The sequence below is a fragment of the Microcaecilia unicolor genome, chromosome 3 (genome assembly GCF_901765095.1).
Source record: "Microcaecilia unicolor chromosome 3, aMicUni1.1, whole genome shotgun sequence".
Taxonomy (NCBI): Eukaryota; Metazoa; Chordata; class Amphibia; order Gymnophiona; family Siphonopidae; genus Microcaecilia; species Microcaecilia unicolor.
The window spans coordinates 312780922-312807655 of NC_044033.1; the positions used below are offsets into that span (position 1 = coordinate 312780922).

Here is a 26734-nt window from a genome sequence, read left to right on the forward strand (position 1 = left end):
AGAAGTCTCCAACATTTGCTAAAAAATGTCAGTTTGTTATGAGGACAGACTATGTGCCATCTGATAATAAGTGGACACTACACCACACCATCACTGACAGCCACAGGATCAAGATCCATAGCAAGGGACTCATGTGAAGAGAATCTACCGCAGGTTCTGATTCTCTTTTATGAATAGACTGCTATTCCAGTATAGAGATTCACACAGACTGCTCTGCCAGTGCACCTCACTCCTGCCCCACAACACTCCTTCCTATTCCTTACAGCAGTGGTTCCCAAACCTGGTCCTGGAGGCAACCCAGCCAGTCAGGTTTTCAGGATACTCACAATGAATATTCATGGAGAGATTTGCATGCACTGCCTCCACTGCATACAAATCTGTCTCATGAATATTAATTGTGGATATACTGAAAACCTGACTAACTGGGGTGCCTCCAGGATCAAGTTTGGGAATCACTGCAGTACAGAGATTCACACAGACAGCTCTGCCAGTTCACCTCATTCCTGCCCCATAGCACCCCCTCCTATTCCACTACAGAAAAGAAAGAAAAATCTGATACAAATATATTTGTAATTACACTTGATCCCCACATGCCCATTTCCATTATTTTCTCTCTTCCCTGTTTTCCGATCCCTCCCCACTCCTCCCCTTGATGGTGACCGTAACCAAAGCCATAATCAGGAACCAAGGCGCACTCATATTGAGAGTCCTAGGAAATAATCACTCCCCTTTCATAGGATCTCCATTGAGCCAAACCCATTGTGTGGGTCAGGGAGTTCCAATCAGCTTGTATCTTGGAGCACTGGAGCTGGAACTGAAGTTCTGTTCCATGTAATTCAGCCGTTATCCTCTCAGATACCTTTATTTCCCTACAAACCCCAAGCCAGCCCTGCAGCATTGAGCCCCCAGCTGTTCTCCTCAATCTTGCTGTCATCACTTTTGCAACCAGAATTAATAAGGGAGCCACCGTAGGAAGTTTCTTCCCGAAGTCCCAACTCTGTATCAATCCAAGCAAGCACTTTTTGTAGTCCCTTGCCCAATCTCCTGTTCAGTCCCTCACCTTAACCCACACTTTGCTCCAAAAATGCACAGCAATTCCACATTCCCACCACACGTGTTCAAGGGTACCCCTGGACTTACACCTTCTCCAGCACTGCTCCTCCTCCCCTGCCCAAGCTCTCGCATTCTCAACAGGAGTACAGTATGTCCGATGAAGAATATTAAATTACATCCATCTGTAATTTGTGATAGATGAACATTTTTGAGCATATAACCATATTTGCTTCCAATCCTCTTCCCCCAGCTCCTCCTCCATCCACTCAGACAAGTGACTTGTGAGCCTCCATTCATCCCCCAATGCTGTATATACTTTTGACAATGCGGGTTCCTTAAAGAGAACTACGTTTGAGTATAGGGATCTCTAAGAATATTGTTGTGGACTGTGGGTTTAAGCAAAAAATCTTGTAGGTGAAAGTATAAATAGAAGGGTATCTTTCTATCCACAATCTCTTGTAATTGTGCATGCGACATCAACACTCCTTCATAAAAATTATTTTTACATTGATGCATCCCTAATGTTTCTAGAGAAGTTCTAAATGCTCAAAAGTAGGGGGTAGATCCTGGATAAAGTCGCTTAATCGACTCTGTGGGAAACAGTCCCTTGTACAGCCCTGAGTGTCTCTGAACACCCTACATTCTTTAACTAAGGATGCAAGGAATATATGTGATCCGTCCACTAAGAATCAGCCTCCTCTCCCCTCCCTACTTCCAAGATACTGGTTTCAAAAATGGAAAAGGGGGCAATCACTGCCCTCTTGATTTGTATCCAGTGAGCAGAAGGATGCTTCCAGAAATGGGCCCATAATGCTTTAAGCACAGCATCCTTATAATATCTTCTCAAATTCAGGAATGCTGTTCCCGCCCCCCCCCCCCCCAGGTCCTTTGTTCTCCTCAGTTTACTCCTTGCCCGCCTTCCTTACTGTAGATAATTCCAGAATAATTTCTCCCAAATCCTTAAACTGCCGCTTAGGAATATCAATGGGTAGCATCAAGAATAAAAATATAAGTTTAGGAAGTATTATATTAATTGTAGTTGCCCTCCCCACTAAGTGACATTGATCCCCAACCCTTGCAGGTCTGCTTTAATTTGCTTCGTTAGCCTAGAGTAGTTAAGAAGAAACAAATCCTATGTTAGTGGATATATTTTTACCTAAGTATCATACTCCCAAGGAGGCAATTTAAAAGGGAACTGCAGACCTAATTCCGCTAAAGACATGTTGAAAACTAGGACCTCTGTTTTGTCCACATTCACCTTAAACCCAGAGACTGCCCAAAGGTCCGTAATTCTGACAAAACTACTACTACTACTACTACTTATCATTTCTATAGCGCTACTGGACGTACGCAGTGCTTCACACTTGAACATGGAGAGACAGTCCCTGCTCGATAGAGCTTACAATCTAATTTTGACAGACAGACAGGACAAGTAAAGGATAAGGGTTAGAACAGACAGGACATATCAGGGATAGGGGACAGTTGAAGGGTTAGGTTTAGGAGTTAAAAGCAGCATCGAAGAGGTGAGTTTTTAGCTTAGATGTGAAGATGGCCAGAGATGAGGCTTGACGTACCGGCTCAGGAAGTTTATTCCAGGCATACAAAAGAACTGGCATGGAATTCTTTGGGTCTCTCAAAAATAAGAGTTATCATCAGCATATAACAACTTTTTATGTTCTCTGCCTTTAACCTGTATCGGCTTTAGGTCCGGAGATGCTCTAATTCTCACTGCTAGGGGTTCCAGTACTAAAACAAACAACAAGGGTGACCTAGGGCAACTTCCTAGTTCTTCTGTCTAGAATGAAAGGGTCTGATTTCACTCCATTGACTACTATTGAGCTTTAAGGGGTTCTTTACATGGCTTTTACCCAACAACCAAAATTTCCTCTCAGCCTCACCCTCTCTGTTACGTCAAACAAAAGCCTCCACTCCACCCGATCAACTGCTTTTTCAGCATCTAAGACGAGGCATACTGCTTTGCCTTTCCCCCATTGTATATGATCAATCAAATCTATTACTCCCTGCACATTATCCCTCATGAGACACCCTTTTACAAACCTCATTTGATCGTGATAGATAATGTGGGACAGAAGCTTTTCCAAGCGAGTAGCCAAGATCTTTGCAAAACTTTTCATATCAATGTTCAGGAGAGCAATAGGTCTGTAACTAGCACATTTTGTGGCAACTTTCCCAGGTTTAGAGAGTACACCATTAGCACGATACATAGACTTAGGCAGTCCATCTCCCTCCAACACTTGTTAAATACCTGAGCCAGAAGTCTGGAAAGACTCTGGTTTGACATCTGATAAAATTCACTAGGAAATCCCTCCTCTCCAGGGGCTTTCCTCTTTGGCAACCATTTAGTCACCTTCTCCACTTCTGCTGATGTAATTAATTCATTAAGACCCAACAGTTCATGTTCAGTGAGCTTAGGGAGAACTGTTTTATCTAGATAATTATTAATTTCTGCCCTAGGTACATGAACTGATGAACAGAGAGATTTATAAATTTTTTCTAAGTTCCTGTGCTATGTCCTTGGGTGAGGTGCAAAATGTACCCCTTCACCAATTATGTTGCTTACCCAACTAGCATGTCTCTTTTTTTTTTTCAACTGCCAAGCTAATAGCTTGCCAGCCCTATTCCTCAACTCTAAGAATTCCCTGTTGGTCTTTCAAGGTATTCTAAATGATTAGAATATAACAAATCTAGTTGATATTTTCTCTCAAATAATGAGGAGTAAGTAGTCACATTAGCTGTACTTTTGTGTAGCCTTTGAAAGTCAGCTATTCTGTCCAACAGCTGTCTTTGTCTTCCTTGAGTGGAGGAGTAGCCTAGTGGTTAGTGTAGTAGACTTTGATCCTAGGGAACTGAGTTCAATTCCCACTGCAGCTCTTTGTGACTCTGGGCAAATCACTTAACCCTCCATTGCTCCTGGTACAAACTAAGTACCTGAATATATATAAACCACTTTGAATGTAGTTGCAAAAAACCTCATAAAGGCTGTATATCAAGTTCCCTTTCCCTTCCTACATTTTTCCTGGGCAGCCTGTTGAATAAGAATCCCCCTAAGGTAGGCCTTACCTGCATCCCATACTATCCCTATGTGATTCAATTGCAAGTTTCAATCCCCTTTTTCCTTAAAATATTTTCCACATTTTTTAAGCAACAAGGGGACAAACCTCCACTGAGGATTTTGCTGTACAATATTATTAGCTCGAACCATCCCCTTCACCATTGCATGGTCTGAAATGATGATGGGGTGAATCTTCACATCCTTCCATTTGTGCAACATATCTTTCTCTGCCAGAAAGTACTCTAGACTAGAATAGGACTGATATCTTCCTGAATAAAAGGTGAACTCCTTCACCCTTGGGTTATATATCTTCCACACATCTAATTGATGTACTTGTAACCAGTGCTGTAAGTGAGTGCTCTCCCGAAGCTCCTCTCTGCTCCTACCCCCTGTTCCCTATCAACTTTCCCCACCTATAATCAAGTTTTCTGTTGACCCTGAGCTGTTTTCTTAATGGCCTTTGTGCGCATACATATTTATAAGAGTGACCTCCCATTAGTCTATTTTCCCCCCTTACCCATATCACACGACCCTCTTTATCTTCCCAACTGGAGGAAGCAGCCACCAAAGGAACATGACCTTGCACCAATGTGGCTTTTTGATTCTGTACTGCTACACCATACATTGCATTTCTTTCAGGTATTTGCGTCTTTTTAAAGACCCCTGACGCAAGCACTTTGCCAAAACACAGTACTGTGTCGGGTTTTTGAAGAATTAACAGTTTTTGAAGAATAAAGACTTTGATATTTAAATCTTTTGTCTCCTCGTCCTCTGTGGAAGAGCCCTGCTATCTTCACTACTCCTTTCATTTAGTGCTTCCCTCCACGTAGTGACATATGATCCTCTGCTCCTGCGGTTGTCCTGTCTTGCACTAGTATGGCCACTCCTCTTTTCTTGGATCCAAAGTAGGAGAAGTATATTTGACTCCAATCCCTCTCTTTTAATTTCTCCATTTCATTCGGGGTGAAACACACTTTTTGTAGAAAGGCTATGCCCACTCTTGCTGCCCTTAAGAGCTTTAGAACCCTTTTCTGTTTGATAGGGTGATTTAACCCCCCCCCCCCCCACGTTCCACATAGCTAGTTTTTTATTCACCACGCTCCATATCCCTGTCATATAAACCCACCCAGAATGCCCACCCCTGACTCCTTTGTAATTCCTAGAAAAACCCCAGTGCCTATACCCAACCCCTGTGAAGTATTTAGCAACCCTGCCCATCTGTTCCCACCCTGTACCCCCACCCCTTCTGTGAGAATATATTTCTTCCACAACAACCCATCCTCCCTCGTTCCAAATGTCCCTCATACACATCCCAAATGCTTATACAACCAAATATTCCCTTTCCCCTCTCTCCACCACTTTCTTCCTGCCTCCTGCTCCCCTCCATTATTTGGAGCCTGGCCTAGAGCTGTCACGTGGGAGGGGCTCAGAACTCCACCCTACAGCCCTAGCCCAGACCCACTAGACCAGCCTTAAAATGTCTTCTGTTCGTATCTCAGTCCAAAACCCCTCCACATATCCTACATCTTACCAACAGTTCAGCACTAAAGAGTTCGCTCAGTGTTCCATCTCCAAGGTTGGAGCCAAATCCTCCAATGCTTTAGTCACTCAATCTTTCTGAGGGGGGTTGGCTGATCCCTCTTCATCTGTATCCCCCACCAAAGCTGATGAACCCTCTCGTCTGATTCAATCACTCTCTCTAGATCTGGTTGTTTCACAGAGCTGTGCACTAGTAGTAACAGAGGTGGTCCAAAAAAGGAGAAAACAATCGTAGATTGCCACAAGCAATTTTATTATACAGTGACCCAACTCGGCCAAGTTTCGACACGATGCCTTCATCAGGGGTCTAATATATATATATATATATATATATATATATATATATATATATATATATTCAGCTTTCTTTTCATTGCCTCCAAGTTGTAGAATGATCTCCTCCCACCTCCCCCCTTCTGTTTTTGAGGTCTGAACTTTCTTTATGACACTTCAAGACATTATTGAAGTCACACTATTTTTCATCTAGCCTTCCCCACACTCCCTGACTCTGGTATTACCTGAGAGCCTGACCTAGGCAGACAGATGTTATGAAGCCATAATTACGGTTATGGCTATTTTTGTTGTTTGTACATGTTTTAGTATGATTGATATCTTTGCTTTACTGACATCTGTCCTTTCAATTTTTGGCATTCCTTTCTATGATAATTTTATTGTTTGTAAACCACTATGACCTTTCAATAAAAATAACGGTATATCAAGTGAACCAATAAACAAATATAAACATAAAAACATGTAAACAAAACATATACATAAACATATACATATCAAAAAATAAACTATAACTTTTTTAATTTATTTTGTGAGCTATACTGATGTTTTAGATTTTGCTATATATATTGTTTGCACAAACATTATGATATGCTTTTTAGATATGATATTGTTTTCTATGAAGGACATGAGTTTTAGATGAAGGTTTCATTCTTTATTATATATTTTGTTTTAATTTTTTGAGTGATCTAGGATGGAATATATATGTCATGCTCTTGGTGTGAATATAATTTACATGCATTTTGTTTATAGGGAGTGCATTCATATTTTCCATTTTGCTATTTTCAGCATTGAAAAGTCTGTTGGTAATGTAATGTGATGATTTTGATTTGATATGTATAAGTTTTTATGTTTATTTTTACATAATTTACATGTTTTTACTTTTAACTATGTTTTTAGACCCCTGATGAAGGCATTGTGTCGAAACTTGGCCAAGTCAGGTCATCGTATAATAAAATTGCATGTGTCAAATCTACAATTATTTTCTCCTTCCTTGGACCACCTCTGCTGTTTGTTACTGTTCGTTCTGATATTGCAAAGTGTTTTTTCCAGTTTTTCTTGCCTTGTCATAAAGATATGAACACCAACTCCATTCCATCCATCAAGCATTACTTTTGGTCTTATCCACTGCACAGTGCTCCGCTGTAGCTCTTTTGATGGTGCGCTTTCTGCTTGCCCCTTTTCCCAACTTGGTCCTCTGTGTACTAGTGTAGTCCAAGGTTTTAATGAAGCTTTCTGCCTCCTTTTCAGTCTGTAGAAAGCACCTTTTACCATTCATAACGACCATCCACTTCGCAAGGTGCCATAGCCCAACCTTCAAGCCCCTCTTTTGCAGCATCTGCTTATACTTCCATAAGGCTTTCCTGCACTGCATAGTCCCATGACTTAAATCAGGAAAGATCTGAATCTGTGCGTTGTCATACTTGCATATTTTTAGCTGCCTGGCCAACCTCAACACATGGTTCACTTCTGGGTAGCGCAGGAGCTTCACTATAATGACCCTCAGGGTGAGAGTTGGATCCGGTCTTTGCCGCAGCTCTCTGTGAGCTCTCTTGATCTTGAAGGGAGGCTGTGCAGGGGAGCCCGAAAAACAATACTCCAACAGTTTGTGAATATACTGTATCATGTCTCCTCCATCAATGCTGTCTGGCACTCCAAAGAGTCTCAAATTTGATCTCCTGTGCCTAGAGAGAAGGGACTGAAAGAGTGTGAAAGTGAGAGATCCTTCAAATGAGTGTGACACACTCCTAATGAGTGAGAGAAGGGGCTTAAAGAATGTGAGAGAGCCTTCAAATGAGTGTGACAGACTCCTAATGAGAGAGAGAGAAGACTGAAAGAGTGAGAGTGCTTTCAAATGAGTGTGAAAACATTTCAAATGAGAGAGATGGGGCTCAAAGAGTCTGAGAGTGAGAGACCCTTCAAATGAGTGTGACATAGTCCTATTGAATGAGAGAAGGGGCTTAAAGTGTATGTGGGAGAGAGAGAGAGAGAGTGAACCTTCAAATGAGAGTGACACACTCCTAATGAATGAGAGAATGAGCTCATAATGTGTGCGAGTGAGAAAACCTTCAAATGAGTGTGTCACACTCCCAATTAAAAAGATTTGGTATCTGTTCCGCCTAATTGTCTGTCAGCATCAATACAGTTTTCTCTGGAGATGAACAGCTAAAGGGTTGAGAATTGAGAGTGCAGATGAGTATCATTCTTAGTTGTAGTTGATTGATATTGGGATGTGGCAGCGTGGCTCTTGGCTAACTGCAGGGCCTCATAGAAATGTGGACACACACACACACACTGCAGATAAAAGTAAACAGTTCTTTATTTATATACACCAAAAAGGCTGCAGTCAGCTCTATTACTTAACAGGTTTTGTCTTTTTTAAGTAGAGTCTCTCTCTCTTACAATACAACCCTAGTCAGTAGTCTTCATGGGGCTGGCTCCTAGCCAGGCCCAAACACTCTAGCAACTAATACCACCTCAGGTCCCTTCTGGACACACACCAAACTTTAGGAGTACTCTGCAAGGTTTTCTCCTACGTTGGCAGCCTTCTGTCCATGTATCATTGATTCCTGGAGGCTGACTTGATGCTTACATTTCTCGTCCCAGGGAAACACTTAGCTTGGCTGCTTCTCTTCCCTGGCACTCTCCTCAGGTACTGCAGCCTCAGTTGCTACTCCCTTAGAGACCTCTTGACTTGTGGGGCCTCTTCCTGGAAACCTCTTCACTGGAGGCCTCTCTGAACTGTTCTGCTTTAGACGTTTAACACCCTCACTGCCTATGCCCCGCCCCTCTGACTCAGCAGGTTAGTGCCACCCAGTGGCGTAGCCACAGGTGGGCCTGGCCCACCCACTTAGGGCTTAGGCCCACCCAACAGTAGCACACGTTTATCAGTAGCTGGTGGGGATCTCAAGCTCCGCCAACTGAAGACTTCCGCCTAATGGTAACAAAAATGCTACTCTCAACAATACTGGAACCTGCGCATGCTCAGTTTTCAGTGCATGCCTTCTGCAAACTGCCAAGGTGGAAAGAAGCGTTTTCCTGCCAGCTTAGATATTTTTTTGGTGGTGGTGGTGATAGTGGTGGTGGTGGTGGTGGTGGTGATGGTGGGGAGAGAACACTTGGTGCCCACCCACTTCTTGCCTAGGCCCACCCACAATCTGTTCTCTGGCTACACCCCTGGTGCCACCTGCCCCAAGATGGTTCAACTTCAGCCTCTGTGAGGGAGTGAGCTTATAGAAACCAAGCCATGTATCACCTAATCTCTCACATGCAGTAACTTCTCTTTTGTCAACCAGAAGTCCTAAGTACATTTTGCAAAGACATTTGTTCTCCCCAGCCTATGCTGGAGGCATCTGTCGACACACACTGATCTTGAATTTGTTGGAATGGATATCCTTTAAGAAGACTGGATTGAATGGTCCACCAATGAAATGACTGAAGAAAAGAAAGCAAGAAACACAATTGAGTTTTTTTTTGTGAAAGAGGGTGGATGGATGGGTTCCACTGTGCCTTTCTCATATAGAGCCATGGAAGAGGTACCACCTGCACAACAGAAGCCTTATGGGCAAGCATTCTCATGTAAATTCTAGGGATATTCTGAAAACCTATGAGCCCCAGTGAGGTCTCTGATTTTCCTTAACACTCCCAGCTAGTCCCTGAGGGGGAGATGTACAAAGCTTACCGTGCCTGCAATGTTTGCTTTAAACCAGTTGTAGCCCGTCTAAAGCAAACATTATTTATCATCCAATGCACAAAAGGGTTCTGCTTGTCTTTAACCATTCACTGTAGCAGCTACCGATAATCCAATGCAAATGTATTACAATGAGCAATAATACTCGTCAATATTAAAATGAGCATTCCATGTGATGCACAGAAAGCAGTACCTAGCTTTAGTGTGCAAAGTTTTCTGGCAGGTCAGGAGCTCTTGGAGAGGATCCCTTTAAAAACCAGAAAAATAGGGTACAAATCTCCCGCAAAAACACACAAACCAACAAAAAAGAGCAGAAGAAACCCCCCAAAAACCAGACCAAAACCACAGATGGTAAGAGCACCAAAACAAATTTTTATTGGGACCCTACACATTCCGTGTTTCGGACACTGATGCTGTCCGAAATGGAGCATAGACGTTAAAACCATTTCAGACAGCACCAGCTTTTATGCCTTTAACTTCATGAGAATTCTGGAGGAACATCTGTATACGTCAATTTGAAGACCCCTGAGGAAGGCCTCTTTTGGCCAAAACACGGACCATGTAGGGTCCTAATAAAAAAATTTTTTTGGTGCTCTTTCTATCTGTGGTTTTGGGCTGGTTTTTTTTTTTGGGGGGGGGGGGGGTTCTTCCGCTCTTTTTTGTTGGAGAGGATCCCTTCTCATCCACACTGGCAACTCCGCCCCCCCCTGTCCAGTTCCCTTCTCCCTTCAGCCTCTGCCTTCTGATCACCCCCTCCCTACCACCACCGGCCTAGTGCAGGGAGCCCTCCTCTCCTTCTGGTGCTCAGTTACCTGCAGTGCAGCCGTCCCCATACCTCTGGCCACCAGCAAAGCGAAAGGGTGACTATGGAAAGTGGCCCTCCTGCTTTACCATTGCTCTCCAGTCCTCCTCCATCCCCTGGCCTGACCTTCTACACTTGTGGGTGCCCATGCAGTGAAGTGCAGCTCTCCATCCCCAGCTCTGCCCTTTCTATTACCAGCCTGTCCCATGCACACCCGCAGCTACAGTAGAGAACTTGATCCTGTTCTGTGCATGTACTAGACACTTTCCCTTGCAGGATTTTGGTGCATCTCATTTGCATGCCGCCATCTCCTTTGTACCTTGGTCGTTGTTTGCGAATTGATAAGTTCACCTGCGGCTGCTGTATTTAACGGCAACCTTTCAGCATCGGCCTCTGAGTCGGGAGAAGAGGTGGAGTGAGGGCTAAAAATAAATGTAAGCAGATGTAAGCTGAAAGACAAAGTGGTGATGCACTGACAGCTTGAGAATCCTTCTCCACATGGGGCTAGATTTAAGTTTCAGGCAAAATCACGGTTTAATAGTCCAGAAAGCCTGTGAGTCAGTTTACTGGACCAGTTTGGAAACAGTGCATCTGTTGTTCAACGCTTTAATTTCCCGCAGCTTTTCAAAGATAAAAACATTTCTCCAGAAACAAAATTGTGCAAGAAAATACCTCAGCAAAAAAAAAAAAAAAGAAACTGTTCGGAACTTTTCCTTGAGTGTGCTCAATTTAAGGGTTAGATGAAACCCTCTTGATGATTGCTGCCCAAGGTTTGCTTGAATATTTTTTTCAGTGAAATGTGCTCTCCCTTCCCAATAAGCTGGGGCAAATGGAAGTCATGTGCATAATGCAGTCCTGTTCTAGCAGGCTACTCTCTTTTGGGGTTACTCTATGGCAAATGCAGAAAGCAACCATGGGCTGAGCCGTGGGGTTTCTGTGGGCTCAACGTGGATTGTACATGTTGAGCGATGCACAGAGGAATTGTGCACGGGTGTTAGCTCGTGCAAGAAGACACAGCACATGTATTAAAAAGTATGCTGAGCTAATTAAAATGGTTTTTTTTGAAATGCAGAGAGTAAACTGCCCACTTTTGACATCTGCACAACACGAGAATTTTTCTGTGAGGGTCCGTAGAGGCCTAGAAGGTTTTGTGGAGAGGATTTCTTGTCAATCTTTTGCATTTAAGTGCTGGTTTTGTCTTGTTATGCAAGCGGAAGGAAGCTCATGCAACTTTTAAAGATGGTAAGTAACAAATATGTGCGCATGTCTGAACCAAACTGAAAGTGAAAGCACACAATGGCACCTGTTCTTCTGCGCCAAAATATGAGCCTCTCAAAAATTTTGAGTGCAAACAATTTGTACAAGGCTCATATTTAGGCGCAGAAAAAAAAGCACCAATGTGTGCTGACACTTTCGTGTTTGGTTTGGACTAGAGAACTGCATGGGAATGAGTATTGCAGGATTCCCATGGGTATGGAAGAAGTTGCCACGGGATTCCCACAAGAGTGTAATCAAAACTCTGATGACTCCAGAATGAGCTTGGAATGCACTGAGATAGGCGATTGGAGCACCAGAATGATGCTTCATTGGTTGAATAGAGTGAATACCATCCAGGAATCCATGGGAGGCTGTGGGGGTTGGGAGGAAACAGAGAGCTGCGAGTGTTGACTCCTGCGTGTACAGGTGGGGGTGGAGATTAATTGTATGGATGGAATAGATTTTAGCGGGTACGGGTGACTATAGGTTAGATTTCATTGGGGATGGGCAGGGATGGGTGAAATTTCTGTCCCTGTGTAACTCTCTAGTTTGGACATGTGCATAAGAAGCCACCCACATGTATGCATGCGTCTGGCATACTCATCCCACATTTGCCGCGCAAAATATTTGCATGTAATGTTGCTTCTTGCATGCCTCGGTATTATGTTCGTGGTAGAAGTCACACACTCAGACATGCATGCATGGTTCTGCGTGAGCCTTTCTGCATGGCCCCCCCCCCCCCTGTTTTCTACTAGTCCATTGATTTTGATGAGGTACAGTTCCTGATCAGCGCTGTACCTCTTTCTGTCAAGCTGTGCCAATTTTCAGCCAACACCATGCAGCTAGCCCGGGGGGGGGGGGGGGGGGGGGGGGGGGGGCAGAGAAGGCAGATGATGTGCCATTTTTTTTTCAGTAACTCTGTGTAGGTGACGATGATGTCATTGACAATCCCAGGGATAATGCTTACCAGCTGGGCTACAAAGAGGAGAAAACTAAAAAAAAAAAAAAAGAAGAGAGAGAAGGTTCGTATTTATCAAAAAATAAATTGCCTGATAAATGTATCCCATGTGTGTGTGGGTCTGTGTGCAACCTGCAATGAAACAGTGTGGGAGTGTCAGGAGGGATCTATATCTGTATGAATTAAATAGCACTCTCTGCACACACATGATGACACACTGACAGAGAATCTCATTTTTTTGGTCAGAAACACAAATGTGAAATTAAGGATAATGGGAAAGAGACTAAATGAGAATTGTTAGAGTTAGTTGAACTGAGGCTCGGGGAGATCATGTGACTCACCCAAGGTCACACAGAGAATTGGGGGGCAGAGCTGGGATTAGCACTGGAGCACAGGGAGGTAGAATGACTCATCCTGAGCTCACATAGGAGTCAGTGATGAGCTGGGATCAGAACTGAGGCGGAGGGAGATAATTTTGTGACCCGGTCAAGGTCACCTAACGAGATTTAACCCATGCAGTGTGCTTTATAGCTGTGCTTTTGAGATATTGCGCACCACACAGAATCCAGCTGGGCACAGATGGCAGTTGCACTGGGTAATCTGATGATTTATCGTGGACCTTGTCGGATCAGTAAATGTTGAATTTACTGAACTAGTGCAGTATATATACCTAATGTCAGAGCTGAGAGAGTGCAGGCGGCTCAGTCAGCATCCTATGGCTCTGGTAGCTCAGCTGAAGCCTGTGGATCCCCTCCCTCTTTCCTTCCTCCTCAGCCCTCTATTTGCTGCCCAGTCAGGACCAGCCTATTGCAGGCGGGCAGCAGGTCTCCCTCCACTCCCCTCCCCTCCCTTCTCAGGCAGTGGATGCAGGCAGGCACTCTCTCCCATCAGTGTTTCTTAGAGCCGTGCGTGCGCTGACAGCATCCAGCCACTCGGGGATGTGACCTGAGGGAGGTGGCATCCCATTACTGCCTGGTGGTCATCCAAGCCTGAGGGCATGGGGGACGGAGGCTGGGGTTGCAGCCATTCGGACGGGGTAAGAGTTTGGATGGAGGAGGGGACCTGATGCTCCTTTTCTCTTGTCCGGTTTCTCAGAAGATACTTTACTGTGAGGCTTCTCTTCTGCAGCACTTAGCTGGGGGATGAGGGTTAGATTCCTGTGCAGAGGAAAGGGGACAGCATGGGGGGGGGGGGGGGGGGGGGTAGGTGTAGTGACTGAAGGGGGCTGCACAGCTTCAGTCTGCTCAATAACTTGGCTCTGAAATATAAACACTGGTTAACAAAGAGAAACTCAATGTGGAGTGGATTAAAAACGCCTGATTTGAACACATTCTAAAATAATGACAATACCGTCTTGTAAAAACAGTTTATTTTGGAGAGATCAGCTTGCATGACAATAACAAAAGACAAGATTCCATAAGAGAGAGAGAGAGAGAGTTATATATAATTGATGGTTTCAAAACCAACTGGAGAAAGGAAAACTGGCTGACAAGTTATCACATCAAACCTTTTATTGTTTTCTGATTTCTCTCCGTCCTTCCCTCCCCCGGGATGATGGTGTTGGGGACTGCAGCCTGCTGATCCAAAACTGGGAGGGGTGGGGGACAGAGGAGGATAAATCCAAAATGTTTCAGCGTTGCTTTTTAGCAATAGGGAGTGTTTCTGCAGGCTTCACTTTTTCTCCCTGTGGAGGAGGAACTCCTGAATGTTTTACCTATGGAGGTGCTTATATTCCCCCCACCCCCACCACCACCACACTGGACAGGAGATCTGACCATAGAGTCCCACACCTCATGTTTGGGAGATACCTGCCAATAACAATAGATCAGGTAGTGATGTACTGCAATTTTCTTATTGTGATGGGGGCTCCCTTGAGCTTTCCTCTGCTCAGGTCCTTTATTATTCAACAGTAATTTAATAAAGATCTTCTGATAGCCCCCCTAAGGAGCTTGTTCCAGTACATGGATGCACATGTGATTAGATTCTGCCATGGAGCACTTATAATGTTTTCTGCTTTCTGATGGATTTTTCAGTTCCTTATGCTATTGTCCCTGACCCTTTGAAAGTCACACATTGTTGCAGACCTTTTTCAAGGAATTTCATTGTCTGGGAATGGAGGAATATTATTAAACGACCATAGAGGATGCCGTTAACCCCCCCCCCCCCCCCGTTTTCTTCCTTGCGTAGCTTCTCAGTTGTGTTTGAGCCTTGCCAGAGCTTTGCAGGGCACAGTTGCCCTACAGAAGAACACTACATGGGTGGATCTGAGTACTCAGGGCTCCTGTCTTCTGGTTGCAGGTCATTGTGGAGGGGCTGTATTCGAGCCCTGTTAAGAGGAAGGAAAGGCGACTCCTGCTGGTGCATGAGTGGTACTGAAGTGTTCAGTCCCCTAGCTCTATGATGGGCTGATGCTCAGAACTCCCACAATAAAGCCAACAGCACAGAAACCTAGCTAGCCCATGCTTAAAGGAAATGTTATTTGAATTATATGCGCTCTGTAAAAGCTAAAGCAAGGGGGAACCTGCTTGGAGCATGCGCAGAAGAGTTTTACAGTAAGCTAGCTCCTGTGCGCATGCTCCTGGCAAACCTAAAAGTGAAGCACATATTGGCGTCTGTTTTGTGTGCATTTTAAATATAAGCATTTCAATGTTTTTTTTTTTAATTTGGAAAGCTTATATTTAAATGCAGGAAACAGGGGCCAATGTTTGCTTTCACTTTTGGGTTTGCTCTGACTTGCACACATTCATCTCTCACTATCAATGCTTAGGGGTTTGCAGGGGCTTCCTTCTGCTTCCAAATTATTATTATTATTTATTGCATTTGTATCCCACATTTTCCCACCTTTTTGCGGGTTCAGTGTGGCTTACAATATGTTATGAAAGCTGGAAGTACAGTTTGTTACAACTCAGTTATGGATTACATTATGAGGTGTTATGTGAGACAAAGTCTAGTAACAGTATCATTAAGGAATATAACAATGGAAAAGATCATTGAGACATTGGAAAGGAAAGAACGGGAAACTAAAAGGGGCGATATATTGGAAGGAACCAACGGGAAACTAAAAGGGGCAGTATATAATAACAGGAAAGCATTTGGTTTACATTTTCTGTGAGTAAGGTATGAGTGTGGTGAGATTACGGGAGATGAGAAGGTGAGGTTAGGGGGATGGGAATTCAGAGTGGCTGTAATGATGCATTATTGAACAGTGAGTGTGGCTTTGTGTTTTGGTTCTTTCCGTAAATTTTCTCAAAAAGATGGGTCTTCAGTAGTTTGCGGAAGGTGGTTTGCTCGTAGATCGTTTTCAGGTTGCGTGGCAGTGAATTCCAGAACTGCGTGCTCATGTAGGAAAAGGTTGACGTGTGCAGTGTCTTGTATTTCAAGCCCTTGCAATTAGGGAAGTGGAGGTTGAGGAAAGTTCGGGATGATCTTTTGGCGTTTCTTGGTGGTAAGTCTATTAAATCAGACATGTAGGCTGGGGCTTCATCGTGAATGATTTTGTGGACTAATGTGCATACTTTAAAAGTAATGCGTTCCTTGAGTGGGAGCCAGTGTAGCTTCTCTCATAAGGGTTTTGCACTTTCATACTTTGGTTTTCCGAAGATGAGTCTGGCTGCTGTATTCTGTATTATTTAAAACCTGGCAGATTTTAAAGAAAGAATCATGAGAAATCCTCTCTTCAAACACCCTAACACCTGCTCCAAGCTGGCATTATTTTTTTCAGCCATAAAGGCAGCTTTGTTTTGTGCGCTGTTCTCTGAGCATTGGGAGGGAATAGGAAATGACCTCATTAACACCCGTTTGACTACATTTGCATGCTATTTGCATTCATCTTTGGCGTGCACGTTGTCTCCTGCGCTAGAACCTCTGAGCATTCTGCGCTCGCTAATGCAGGCGCTTGTCCAGTGCTAATCGCCTCTAGCGCCCACGTTCGGTTCTGAGCACCGATTCTCAAAATCTACCGCCAGCGGTAAGGCAGGAGGTAGTGAAAATGAGATGCAGCATTTCAAACATAGCAGAGAGTATTTCTGTTTAAAGCATTACTCTGCTGCTGCACTACAGAGAATCAGCGAAAAATATTAATAAAGACATAAAGTAGTAAGCCCCTTATATTTTTCACAGAATCTGCAGAAAAATGAATTACTTATTCAAAGCTTTTAGAGTGACTGAGTTCCCTAAACAAGTTTATGGATTTTCATGTGCCTACAATCCCTGCCTCCTCCACATTCCTGGAATGCAGCAGGTAAGGAGCCCACCCTGCAGCTCTACATTAGCCCTCCGAAACTGTAAAAGCCAGCAAAGAGTCTAAAAAAAAAGGCAAGGCCACTAAAATATTATACAAAGTAAGAATGATTTTGTGTTATGATGCTCTGAGGGTTTTTCTTTGAGTCTGGATTGGCCTTAACTCCTCTCCTCTAGAAGTGCAAAGAGATCTGCTTTGCAGGATAAGTAAAAATATGCTAATTAAAACTGTAAATACATTTTATGAGTGTTCATTGTTGATAACCAAGGGTGGGGGGGGGGGGGGGGGGGGAAACCTGACATATGGGGAGACCATAGAGGCCGACAGTTAACCTCCCCTATTTCGTTAAAGATCTTTTTATTGATTTTCAGTTATGAAAAGAATACAGAGCTTTGAAAAAATAGATACATTTATAAAATGTAAACAATATAAAAAACATACAAAGTAGTAAACTTATTACAACGCGGATTGAATACTAAGCTAATCATCATTGACATCTAACTTATTGCAATAGTTTTTTTTAAATTTTTATTTATTGAAGTTTTCAACAATAGCATATTGACAACATCCACCTAACAATCATATATCATGTACAGAACGCTTGAACAACAGAAACATAATACAGCGTTTCCCCCCCCCTTTTCCCTACCCCCTACCCAAGTAACAGACCCCCCTCCCCCCCTTGTTACTAGTGGAGACTCATAGTTTTAAGGGAAACTTCTGCAAGAACATGTGTCACTGGTGAAATCATGGCCAGTAGAGTCTAAGTGCTTCAGCTGTTGATGCCATTTGTAGCACTGTATTGCATTGTGGACTGATTGATTTAAGCGTCACATGTTGAACTCTCTGGGCTGTGGTGTGATGACACCACAGCCTAGAGAGTTGGGAGGCGGGGCTAGTGGTTGGAAGGCGGGGCTAGGGCTGGACAGACTTCTACAGTCTGTGCCCTGAAAATGGCAGATACAAATCAAGGTCAGGTATACACATAAAGTAGCACATATGAGCTTATCTTGTTGGGCAGAGTGGATGGACCGTACAGGTCTTTCTTTGCCGTCATCTACTAGGTTACTCACGTTGTGTGTCTTGTGTTTTTGCTATTGTGGTGGTTCTGGTTTTCAGGAAAGCCACAGTGAATCTGCTTGAGGTCTATCTACATACTTTTCAAGCATATTCTTTACAGATAGAACAAGAAACAGAATAGTTAGATGTACCTGTATGACCTTGTTGGGAATCCACTGGGCCACTGGTGAGCTGTCCATGCTGTCCCTGCTGATAGTGCTGGACAATCTTTCTACACAGAGCAGACAACTATACAAGGGGCTGGTGTAAGAAGACCATGATAAAAATTAGCTTTTAGCTTTGTGTTGTTGTTTTTTTGTTTTGTTTTACAACTGCAGTAAATTTTTACATTAAGCAAACGAGTTGCATTTGTGCAATTGTGCACAAAATTGGAAGATAAAAGGTGTGCTAAACTGGAAGAAGGGAAATAGGACTTGATATACTGCCTTTCTGAGGTTTTTGCAACTACATTCAAAGCAGTTTACATATATTCAGGTACTTATTGTGTACCAGGGGCAATGGAGGGTTAAGTGACTTGCCCAGAGTCACAAGGCGCTGCAGTGGGAATCAAACTCAGTTCCCCAGGATCAAAGTCAACTGCACTAACCACTAGGCTACTCCAAAGTTTGTTTGTTTATTGGGATTTATTAAGTTCCCTTATGAAGAGATTCATCCAAGTCAGTGTACAGTAGGGACATTTTTTTTTTACTAAAGCTTAGCGTGTGCTAACAGAATTAGCATGCACTAAATTCTAAGAATGTGCTAGACCCTCTGTTTTCTGTCCAATAACCAATTCCTAATCTACAGAAAGACATTGCCTCCTATCCCATGACTTAGTTGTCTTGAGACAGGGGCTATATGGTTTGCACTCCAGGAGTTCCCATTATTCAGGGCAGAGCAGAGTGAGTTGGTAGTACACATGGTGTGGTCAGGACAATGTACAAGTGGATTTCCTCAACCAGTCCACTCTAGATGACAGCACTGCGTAACCCTAGTAGCGCTTTAGAAATGTTAAGTAGTGGTAGTAGTAGATGACTAGCACTACATGATATTACAGGCCTGATATTCACTCTATTTACCCAGCCAGCAACGGCTCCTAGCTGGTTAAATAGCACTTAGCCAGCTAACAGCTAGTCTTCAGCGTGAGATAGCCGTTTATCTCTGCTGAATTTTAACACTCAGCAGTTAGCTGATAACCAGCTATGTTGAGAGACTTAGCTGGCTATTCGCAAATATTCAAGCTCTGGCCGGCTAAGTTTAGCAGACAAATCAGACCGCATAATTAGCAGTCCTATCTTTGCCCGTTATTAACTTAACTGGCCAACACTGAATATTCACATAGCTGGTTAAGTTCGAGCCAGTCAAAAAAAACCCCCCCAGATCACGAATGCCGGTCACCAGAAATGGCGTGGCATTGAATGTCTGTGATCAGTGCCAGTGGCAGCAGCTAACTGTGGTGCCTGCCGCTGGCTGAATGTCAGGGGGTACATGTTTACTTAGTCATTATTTAAAGGTTGCAGTTTCTTCCATGTACTGTTAAAACTTTAGTATAGTTTTAGCATTAATGAAGGCTGATAAATTTGTAGGTTTCCTTGTATTCCAAAGATTGGATCTGAATTCAAGAAAACATGGGACAAGCACATAGGATCTCAGGGAAAGGGAAAGGGAAGGATAATAGAGGGTATGGATGAGTAGACCGAATGGTCTTTATCTGCTGTCATTTTCTATATAATAATTTAATAGAAGAAGCAACTAACTAGCTAGTTACACTCACAAGGACTAAGAGCTGCACATACTGCAGCAAGACTTGCTTATCCAACTCTAGCTAAGATTTTTTATTTATTACATTTGTACCCTGCACTTTCCCTCTCATGGCAGGCTCAATGTGGCAGGCAATGGAGGGTTAAGTGACTTGCCCAGAGTCACAAGGAGCTGCCTGTGGTGGGAATTGAACTCAGCTCCTCAGGAACTGAGTCCACCACCCTAACCACTAGGCCACTTCTCCACTCCATTTTTTTGCACCTTTTTTTGATTTCACATGCAATTTTATTTATTTTTTTATGACATTTACATCCCATATTATCTCAATCAAGTTCAATGTGGCTCACGTTATAACCGATATAAAACTGGCATTCAATTCTGGTTACATAGAAGAAATAGGTACAGATTCAAATAACAACAAATTAAGAAGTTCAATTGATTTAACAGTTGTAACATTCAAGATGATATATGATAGAATCGTAGTTACTGTCTTCACTAGTTTAGTTAGAGGATTGACTCTTTCTGTCGTCAGTGACTCACTATCAGGTGTGTCTTTAATAATTTGCGAAATATGAAATATTTCCTTAAGTTGCTTAGCCTTATTTTCTGCCAACTTCTGTTATCCTTCTTTCAGTCTGTGTTTCACCTGGTTGTATACTGTGTTGACGTTGTAAATAGTACACTATGGGGCTCATTTTCAAAGCAGTTAGGGGGGGTCCTTTTACAAAGGCATGCTAGCGTTTTTAGCATGCGCTAAACGCAAGAGAGGCCCATATACTCCTATGGGTGTCTTTAGCGTTTAACACGCGCTGATCATGTGCTATGGGCGTCGTTAGCATTAAACACGTGCTAAAAGCTCTACCACGCCTTTGTAAGAGACCCCCTTTGACTTACAAAGTTCCATAGGTTACTATGGAACTTTGTAAGTCTAAGTGCTTTCAAAATACGCCTCCACCACATATATTTTCACTGCTGGAATTGTTTATGTCTGGGTTAGCACACACACACTCACACACACTGACAAAAGAACAGCTACAATGCAGATAGAATGACAGAGCTCTGTGTGAGCGCATCAAATGAATCCAAAATTTCTGTACTGAAATAGCATGGGGTTGTTATAGGGCAGGATTGATGTCCATTTGCAGACCTGTGTATGTCTTTGTGAAAGTTGGGTATTTTTGGCCTGATTCTTCATCATATATCACCACTTCAAATGACTGTACAGATGTGATTTCATTCTGTTGTATCAAAATGCCAGTAAAGCTCTGTTGGCTAGTACTCTTAACTGTAATTTTCCTCCCAGGGAAGAGTAGAGTGGAGTGGAGATCCTGCCTCTCAAGAAGTCAAATTTTTTTATTGCTGGAACGAAGTCTGTAATAGGAAAGATGAGTCGAGAACAAAATTATAGAAAGTTCTGTGCTGCTCTCCAGTGGATTCCCTACTGAACTTTTCAGTTGCTTTTTAACATAAATTTAGTTTGGATGAGGTTATAGGTTTGTTGCACTCAGAAACTTTGATTGGTTTAGAAGCTTGTTTGGATAGCTGCCCTAGTCCCCTGGATCTGTGGGAATGTTTACAGGAGAAAGAAGATACAGACACAGTATCTTCCAGCTGAGTCGGGCAAGGACTCTCTAGAGCTGGAAGGCAGGAGAAGTGCAGACAAGCTACAAGGCAGGTTTTCTGTGCACAAGGTTGAAATAGCACATCATTTGTCCAAGGATTTAATTTCCTGCAACTTCATAAACAGGAGGAACAACTATGCAAGGGGGCTTTTACCTCCCACCATCAGATTCAAGAAGCAGACCATTTTGCCCCGTGCTTAAAGCTAACTTGTTACTTTTCTGCAGTGCTTTTTTTCTAAGAAAAAAGGTGCCAGTACTGATGCAGAGCCAACCAGAGGGGGAAGGGGAGGGAGCGGGGTAATAAGGGTTTTTTTCCCCTGCTAGTACAGTGGACGCAGCCATATTTATTTATCTGTTTGTTTATTAGGATTTATTTACTGCCTTTTCGAAGGGATTCACTCAAGGCGGTGTACAGTAAGAATAAATCAAACATAAGCAATAGACAATTGCAGCAGTAAAACTATTCAAATAATAATACAAAGTACGGCATAGTATACTATTTACAATGTCAACACAATACATAATAAAACATTTTAATACAAAGCATAGGGTGTAAGCAAAGATGGAATATATAGATAGGTAAGAGATTAAGAGGAGTTAGAAAATAAAGGGACTAATTCAAAGACAGTTGCAGATGAGGTCAGAGAGGTGATTAAATATTATCTCAGCTAGGGTAGGAGTGGACAAACATGTTCTTCTGCAGTATGTGCAGTCCGTGTCACTCCTTGTTTGTGTGTGTGAGACTAACAAGTTAGTTACTTCTTCCATTAAAGGCCTGGTTGAAGAGCCAAGCTTTCACCTGCTTCCTGAAATAGAGATAGTCTTGTGTGATCCTCTACCTGAAAAGTGGCTGCCTCTGAATCTGGTTCAAGATTGACTGGTGCATCAATGGAAGAAAAAAGCCAGCTGGGAGATTTCAAGTGAGAAATGTAAAGGGTGGATAGGACTGTTTTAGAAGATAGAGGAAAAGGGTGTGTATCAGCTACCCCCCCCCCCCCCCCCCCCCGCTTTTCTGTCATGTTTTCCAGAATTCTAGCTAAGCATTCTTGTTTGCTTAAGGGCACTTGTAAAATCCCATCTTGGGGATTTTCATATCTGTATGCTTCAAACCATCTTGTTTCCTTTCCCTTGGTCTTTGGGATAGAGTCCGGTCCTTGTACAGTGGAGGGTCCTGGCTCATTTCCAGAGAAATGACATTCCTGCAGCTCAACTCCACCCTTCAAGTGACACTGAGGGGCCGATGCACAAAGCTTACTGTTCTAGCAATGTCCGAAGACTGATTCTAGCCAATTTAGCGTTCACTTTATTTACCTGTACAACTGTATGTAAACCACGTCGATTTGTGCTCAAAAGAGGTGGTATATCAAATTTATAAACGATAAAACCCTGATATTCAGTGAGTAATACACAAGAAGGTTCTGTGTTGATCTTACCATTCGCAGTAGCAGCCAATGTTAATCCTATATAAATGTATTACAATGATCTGATTAGTATTAACATGCTCATTCCGAGTGATGCACAGAAAGGAGTGCCTACTTTTAACGTGCAAAAATTTCCAGGAGGTCTGGAGCTGTCATAGCATGAAGGCGACTTCTTGGCGGAGCAGTTTGCTGTCATATTTTAATAGTATTTGCATGTGTGTATTAAATATGCCATGTGCATGTGTCTTGCACTTAACAGCACTGTGAAAAAGTTGCCATGGACCAAAAAAAAAAAAGGCTGAAGCACGTTGTGGAGGTACATCCACGACACCCGCTGCTGGAAAACAAAGCTACACATGGCTTTCATTCATGTACATATAAAAAATAACCTTCCCCCCCCACATGAGAGTTGTCATGGAACCCTACAAAAAGAAACTGTTAAAAAATTGTCATGGAACCAAAGGCTGAAGCACATTGTGGAGGTGCGTCCATGGCACACGTATTGTAGCTTTTTTTTTTTCATGGGCATGCATATTGCATTGATGCTTAGTGAGTGACTGTTCTATGCATGTGCTAGGTGCTTTCCCTACTGAGCTGCTTGCTGGAATTACATGCAGCTCATTTGCATGCAGTTACAGCATCACTCGCTATTTCAAAATTGGTAGCTTCAGCCATGGATTTGTATGCACGTGGTTTTTAACAGCGACTTTTGAGCATCAGCCCCTGAATTCCAAAATGCCAAGGTGGAGCCGCAGAAGCTCACAGATGAGTTAAAGCAGCTACTAATATTACTTATCATTTCTATAGCACTATTAGACAACCTCATCTGTAAAGGATGAAACAAAGGCAAGAGGCCGAAGGGATAAGCCATTTAAATAAACTATTAACCAATAGTAGAGGATGAAATTTCCTAGTTTCAGCCTTACTTTAATGTCATTTGCCTTTTAGTGTTGGTGCTACCTCAGGAGTGGCTGCGTGACCATTTCTCAAGTGCTCTGCTAGTAAACTGCTTGAAGCAAGCAGTGGCCAAGAGAACCAAGTCCCCGCCCCCTTCCACTTCACACCTTGTATTTTCTTCTGAAAGGCAGGTGGAAAGGGTGAAGCCTCTGAGGCAGCAGTGTAGGTACTGTGAGTGTTCCTGGTTGCTGATCCTTCAGCTTTGTGGTCCCCTGGAGAGCAGGGAATTGAGAGCAACACATGCAGCAGATTAGAGAGAAAGTCTAGCAGTTGGGATTAAACTTTAAGTCCTTTGAAAATGTCTGTGCAGGAAAAAGGGAGAGGCAGAGTTAAAGAACATGGCATTCAAATTTAGAGGTGAAAGGGGACACTGTTCCCTCAAAGCTAAGAGTCCTCCACCTATGGTCCTGCCAGTGGGTGGTGCTGTTTCACTATCACATTTTCAATAGTGAGAGACAGGCAAGTTTTACAGGACTCCAGGGAACCTGAAAACCTGACTGGCTGGGGTGCCTCCAAGACAGGTTCGTGAACCCCTTCAATATTTGGAGTGACCTGGCTAGATCAGGTTCAGTCACCTCTCTGAGGGCCACTCTGAATCATTCCTAGGGAGGGGAAAATTTGTCCTCAAAATTCTTTTCTTGTAAATATTTGTCTTGATAGCAAGCTCCACTCCTTTGGAATAGTCTGTGTCAGCAGTGAGGGAAGCTCCACATCAGATTTTCCACTCTATTCGTGTAAGAGCAACTTCTGTGTGCATAATTGGCTTTGTTTGTGTGTGGGGTCAAGTTCATGGTGATAAAGATATAACTCTGAACTTGCATAGAAAGCAGACGTATACTTTTCCCAGAGATGTTTGGCAGATTTTCAAAAGAGACGTACATACATTCTTAAACTTTGAAAACTCTCCCAGGGGTTCATATGCTTTCATTTGGCCCTGCTCTTTGGCTTTCCCAGATTTTTCAGGTTATTTTACAGACATATGTATATACAGTGCAATCCGCTTAAGTGGAAGGGTCTGGGACCAAAGAAATACATGCAGTTAACCGGAGCGTGCACTTAACCTTTGTGACCCAAAGAAGCTTGACATCTGATAAACATATGTACAGTATTGTTTATTATACGTGCAGTATACAGTCTCCGTTAACTGACGTTAGACTTACTTGAAGTAATCAGTCATAGTCCTCTGTACACTATTGTGTCTGTGAGTTCCATAGACAATCCAGCTTATTTTCGAAAGAGAAGGCCGGCCATCTTCCGACACCAATCGGGAGATGGCCGGCCATCTCTCAAGGCCGGCGAAATTGGCATAATCGAATGCCGATTTTGGCCGGCCTCAACTGCAGTCCATCGCGGAGCCGGCCAAACTTGAAGGGGGGCATGTCGGCAGGGTACAGAAGGCGAGACGGGGGCGAGGTACAAGATGGCTGGCTTCGCCCAATAATGGGAAAAAGAAAGCCGGCCCTGACGAGCATTTGGCCGACTTTACTTGGTCTCTTTTTTTTTAGGTCCAAGTCCCAAAAAAGTGGACGAACTGACCAGATGACCAATGGAGGGAATTGGGGATCACCTTCCCTGACTCCCCCAGTGGTCACTAACCCCCTCCTACCCTCAAAAAAACAACTTTAAAAACTTTTTTTGCCAGCCTCAAATGTCATACCCAGCTCCCTGACAGCAGTATGCAGGTCCCTGGAGCAGTTTTTAGTGGGTACAGTGCACTTCAGGCAGGTGGACCCAGGCCCATCCACCCCCCCCCCCACCTGTTACACTTGTGGTGGTAAATGGGAGCCCTCCAAACCCCCCCAAAACCCACTGTACCCACATGTAGGTGCCCCCCTTCACCCATAAGGGCTATGGTAATGGTGTAGAGTTGTGGGGAGTGGGTTTTGGGGGTATTTGGGGGGGGCTCAGCATCCAAGGTAAGGAAGCTATGCACCTGGGAGCTATTTTAATGTTTTTTTTTTAATTTTTAGAAGTGCCCCCTAGGGTGCCCGGTTGGTGTCCTGGCATGTGAGGGGGACCAGTGCACTGCAAATGCTGGCTCCTTCCACGACCAAATGCCTTGGATTTGGCCGGGTTTGAGATGGCCGGCCACAGTTTTCATTATCGGCAAAAACTGAGGCTGGTCATCTCTAACATTTGGCTGGCCCCAACCGTATTATCGAAACGAAAGATGGCCGGCCATCTCATTCGAAAATACGGTTGGCCCCGCCCCTTTGCAGCGCCGTCCTCGGAGATGGGCGCCCTTAGAGATGGCTGGCCCCGTTCGAAAATGCCCCTCTATGTCTGCCAGACATAAAGTGGCCTCCAGATAGGCCCGCACGGTGTTGAGACTCTCCAGCGCTCTTGCAAAGGTGACAGGAGGTTGTTGAATTTCATCAGCATGTGCCTCGCTGCTCATTTCATCATCTGTTTCATCATCAGCCGTTGCCTGCATGTAGGCGCATATCTCGACATCAGTGCTGTCATCAGCTGTTTGTAGATCGTAATCAACAGCTACGTAGTGATGAAACTCCTCTTCAGTAACACCGGCTGGGATGTCAATAGCCTGTTCATCTGACACGTTTTGCAACAGCTGCATCTGTTTCGTCCCTCTCCACATCCCTAACAAAGCTTGCCCGCTTGTAGTAGTTCACAATGGTTGCCTGTGTAACATGATTTCAGGCTTCTTTCTGCATATGTAGGGAATCCAACAGTGATAGATTACGAGCAAGTTCAATAGCACGTTTATCCTTGCCAGTCTGGTCATCCATAACGCTCATCAGACGATGTAGCACAAGAGCCCGATAATGTTGTTTGAAATTGGCTATTATGCCCTGATCCATAGGTTGGATCAGAGAGGTAGTGTTTGGTGGCAGGAAGACCACCTTGACGTTAGACAGCCTGACATCATCACTGAGTGCAGCACGATTATAACAAAGCAACAAAATCTGACGCTTTTCTGCCCGCATTCTAGTGTCTAACTTCTTTAGCCACTGCTTCCAAATTTCCCCAGTCATCCATGAATTTGCTTTAG

General features: G+C 43.6%; 1 protein-coding gene across 3 annotated transcripts in view; it reads left to right on the top strand.

The window, feature by feature from the left end:
• Positions 1–26734, top strand: part of ZNF385A (zinc finger protein 385A) — a 406012-nt gene that overhangs the window by 177734 nt on the left and 201544 nt on the right. The window contains exon 1 of one of the 3 annotated variants that reach the window (XM_030198322.1): positions 13572–13697. The exons of the other annotated variants lie outside the window; for them this stretch is intronic. Coding sequence (XP_030054182.1) covers positions 13659–13697 — 39 coding nt within the window. The 5' untranslated portion in view covers positions 13572–13658. Of the gene's footprint in view, positions 1–13571; positions 13698–26734 lie in introns of those variants that run through there. 3 annotated transcript variants of the gene reach the window in all.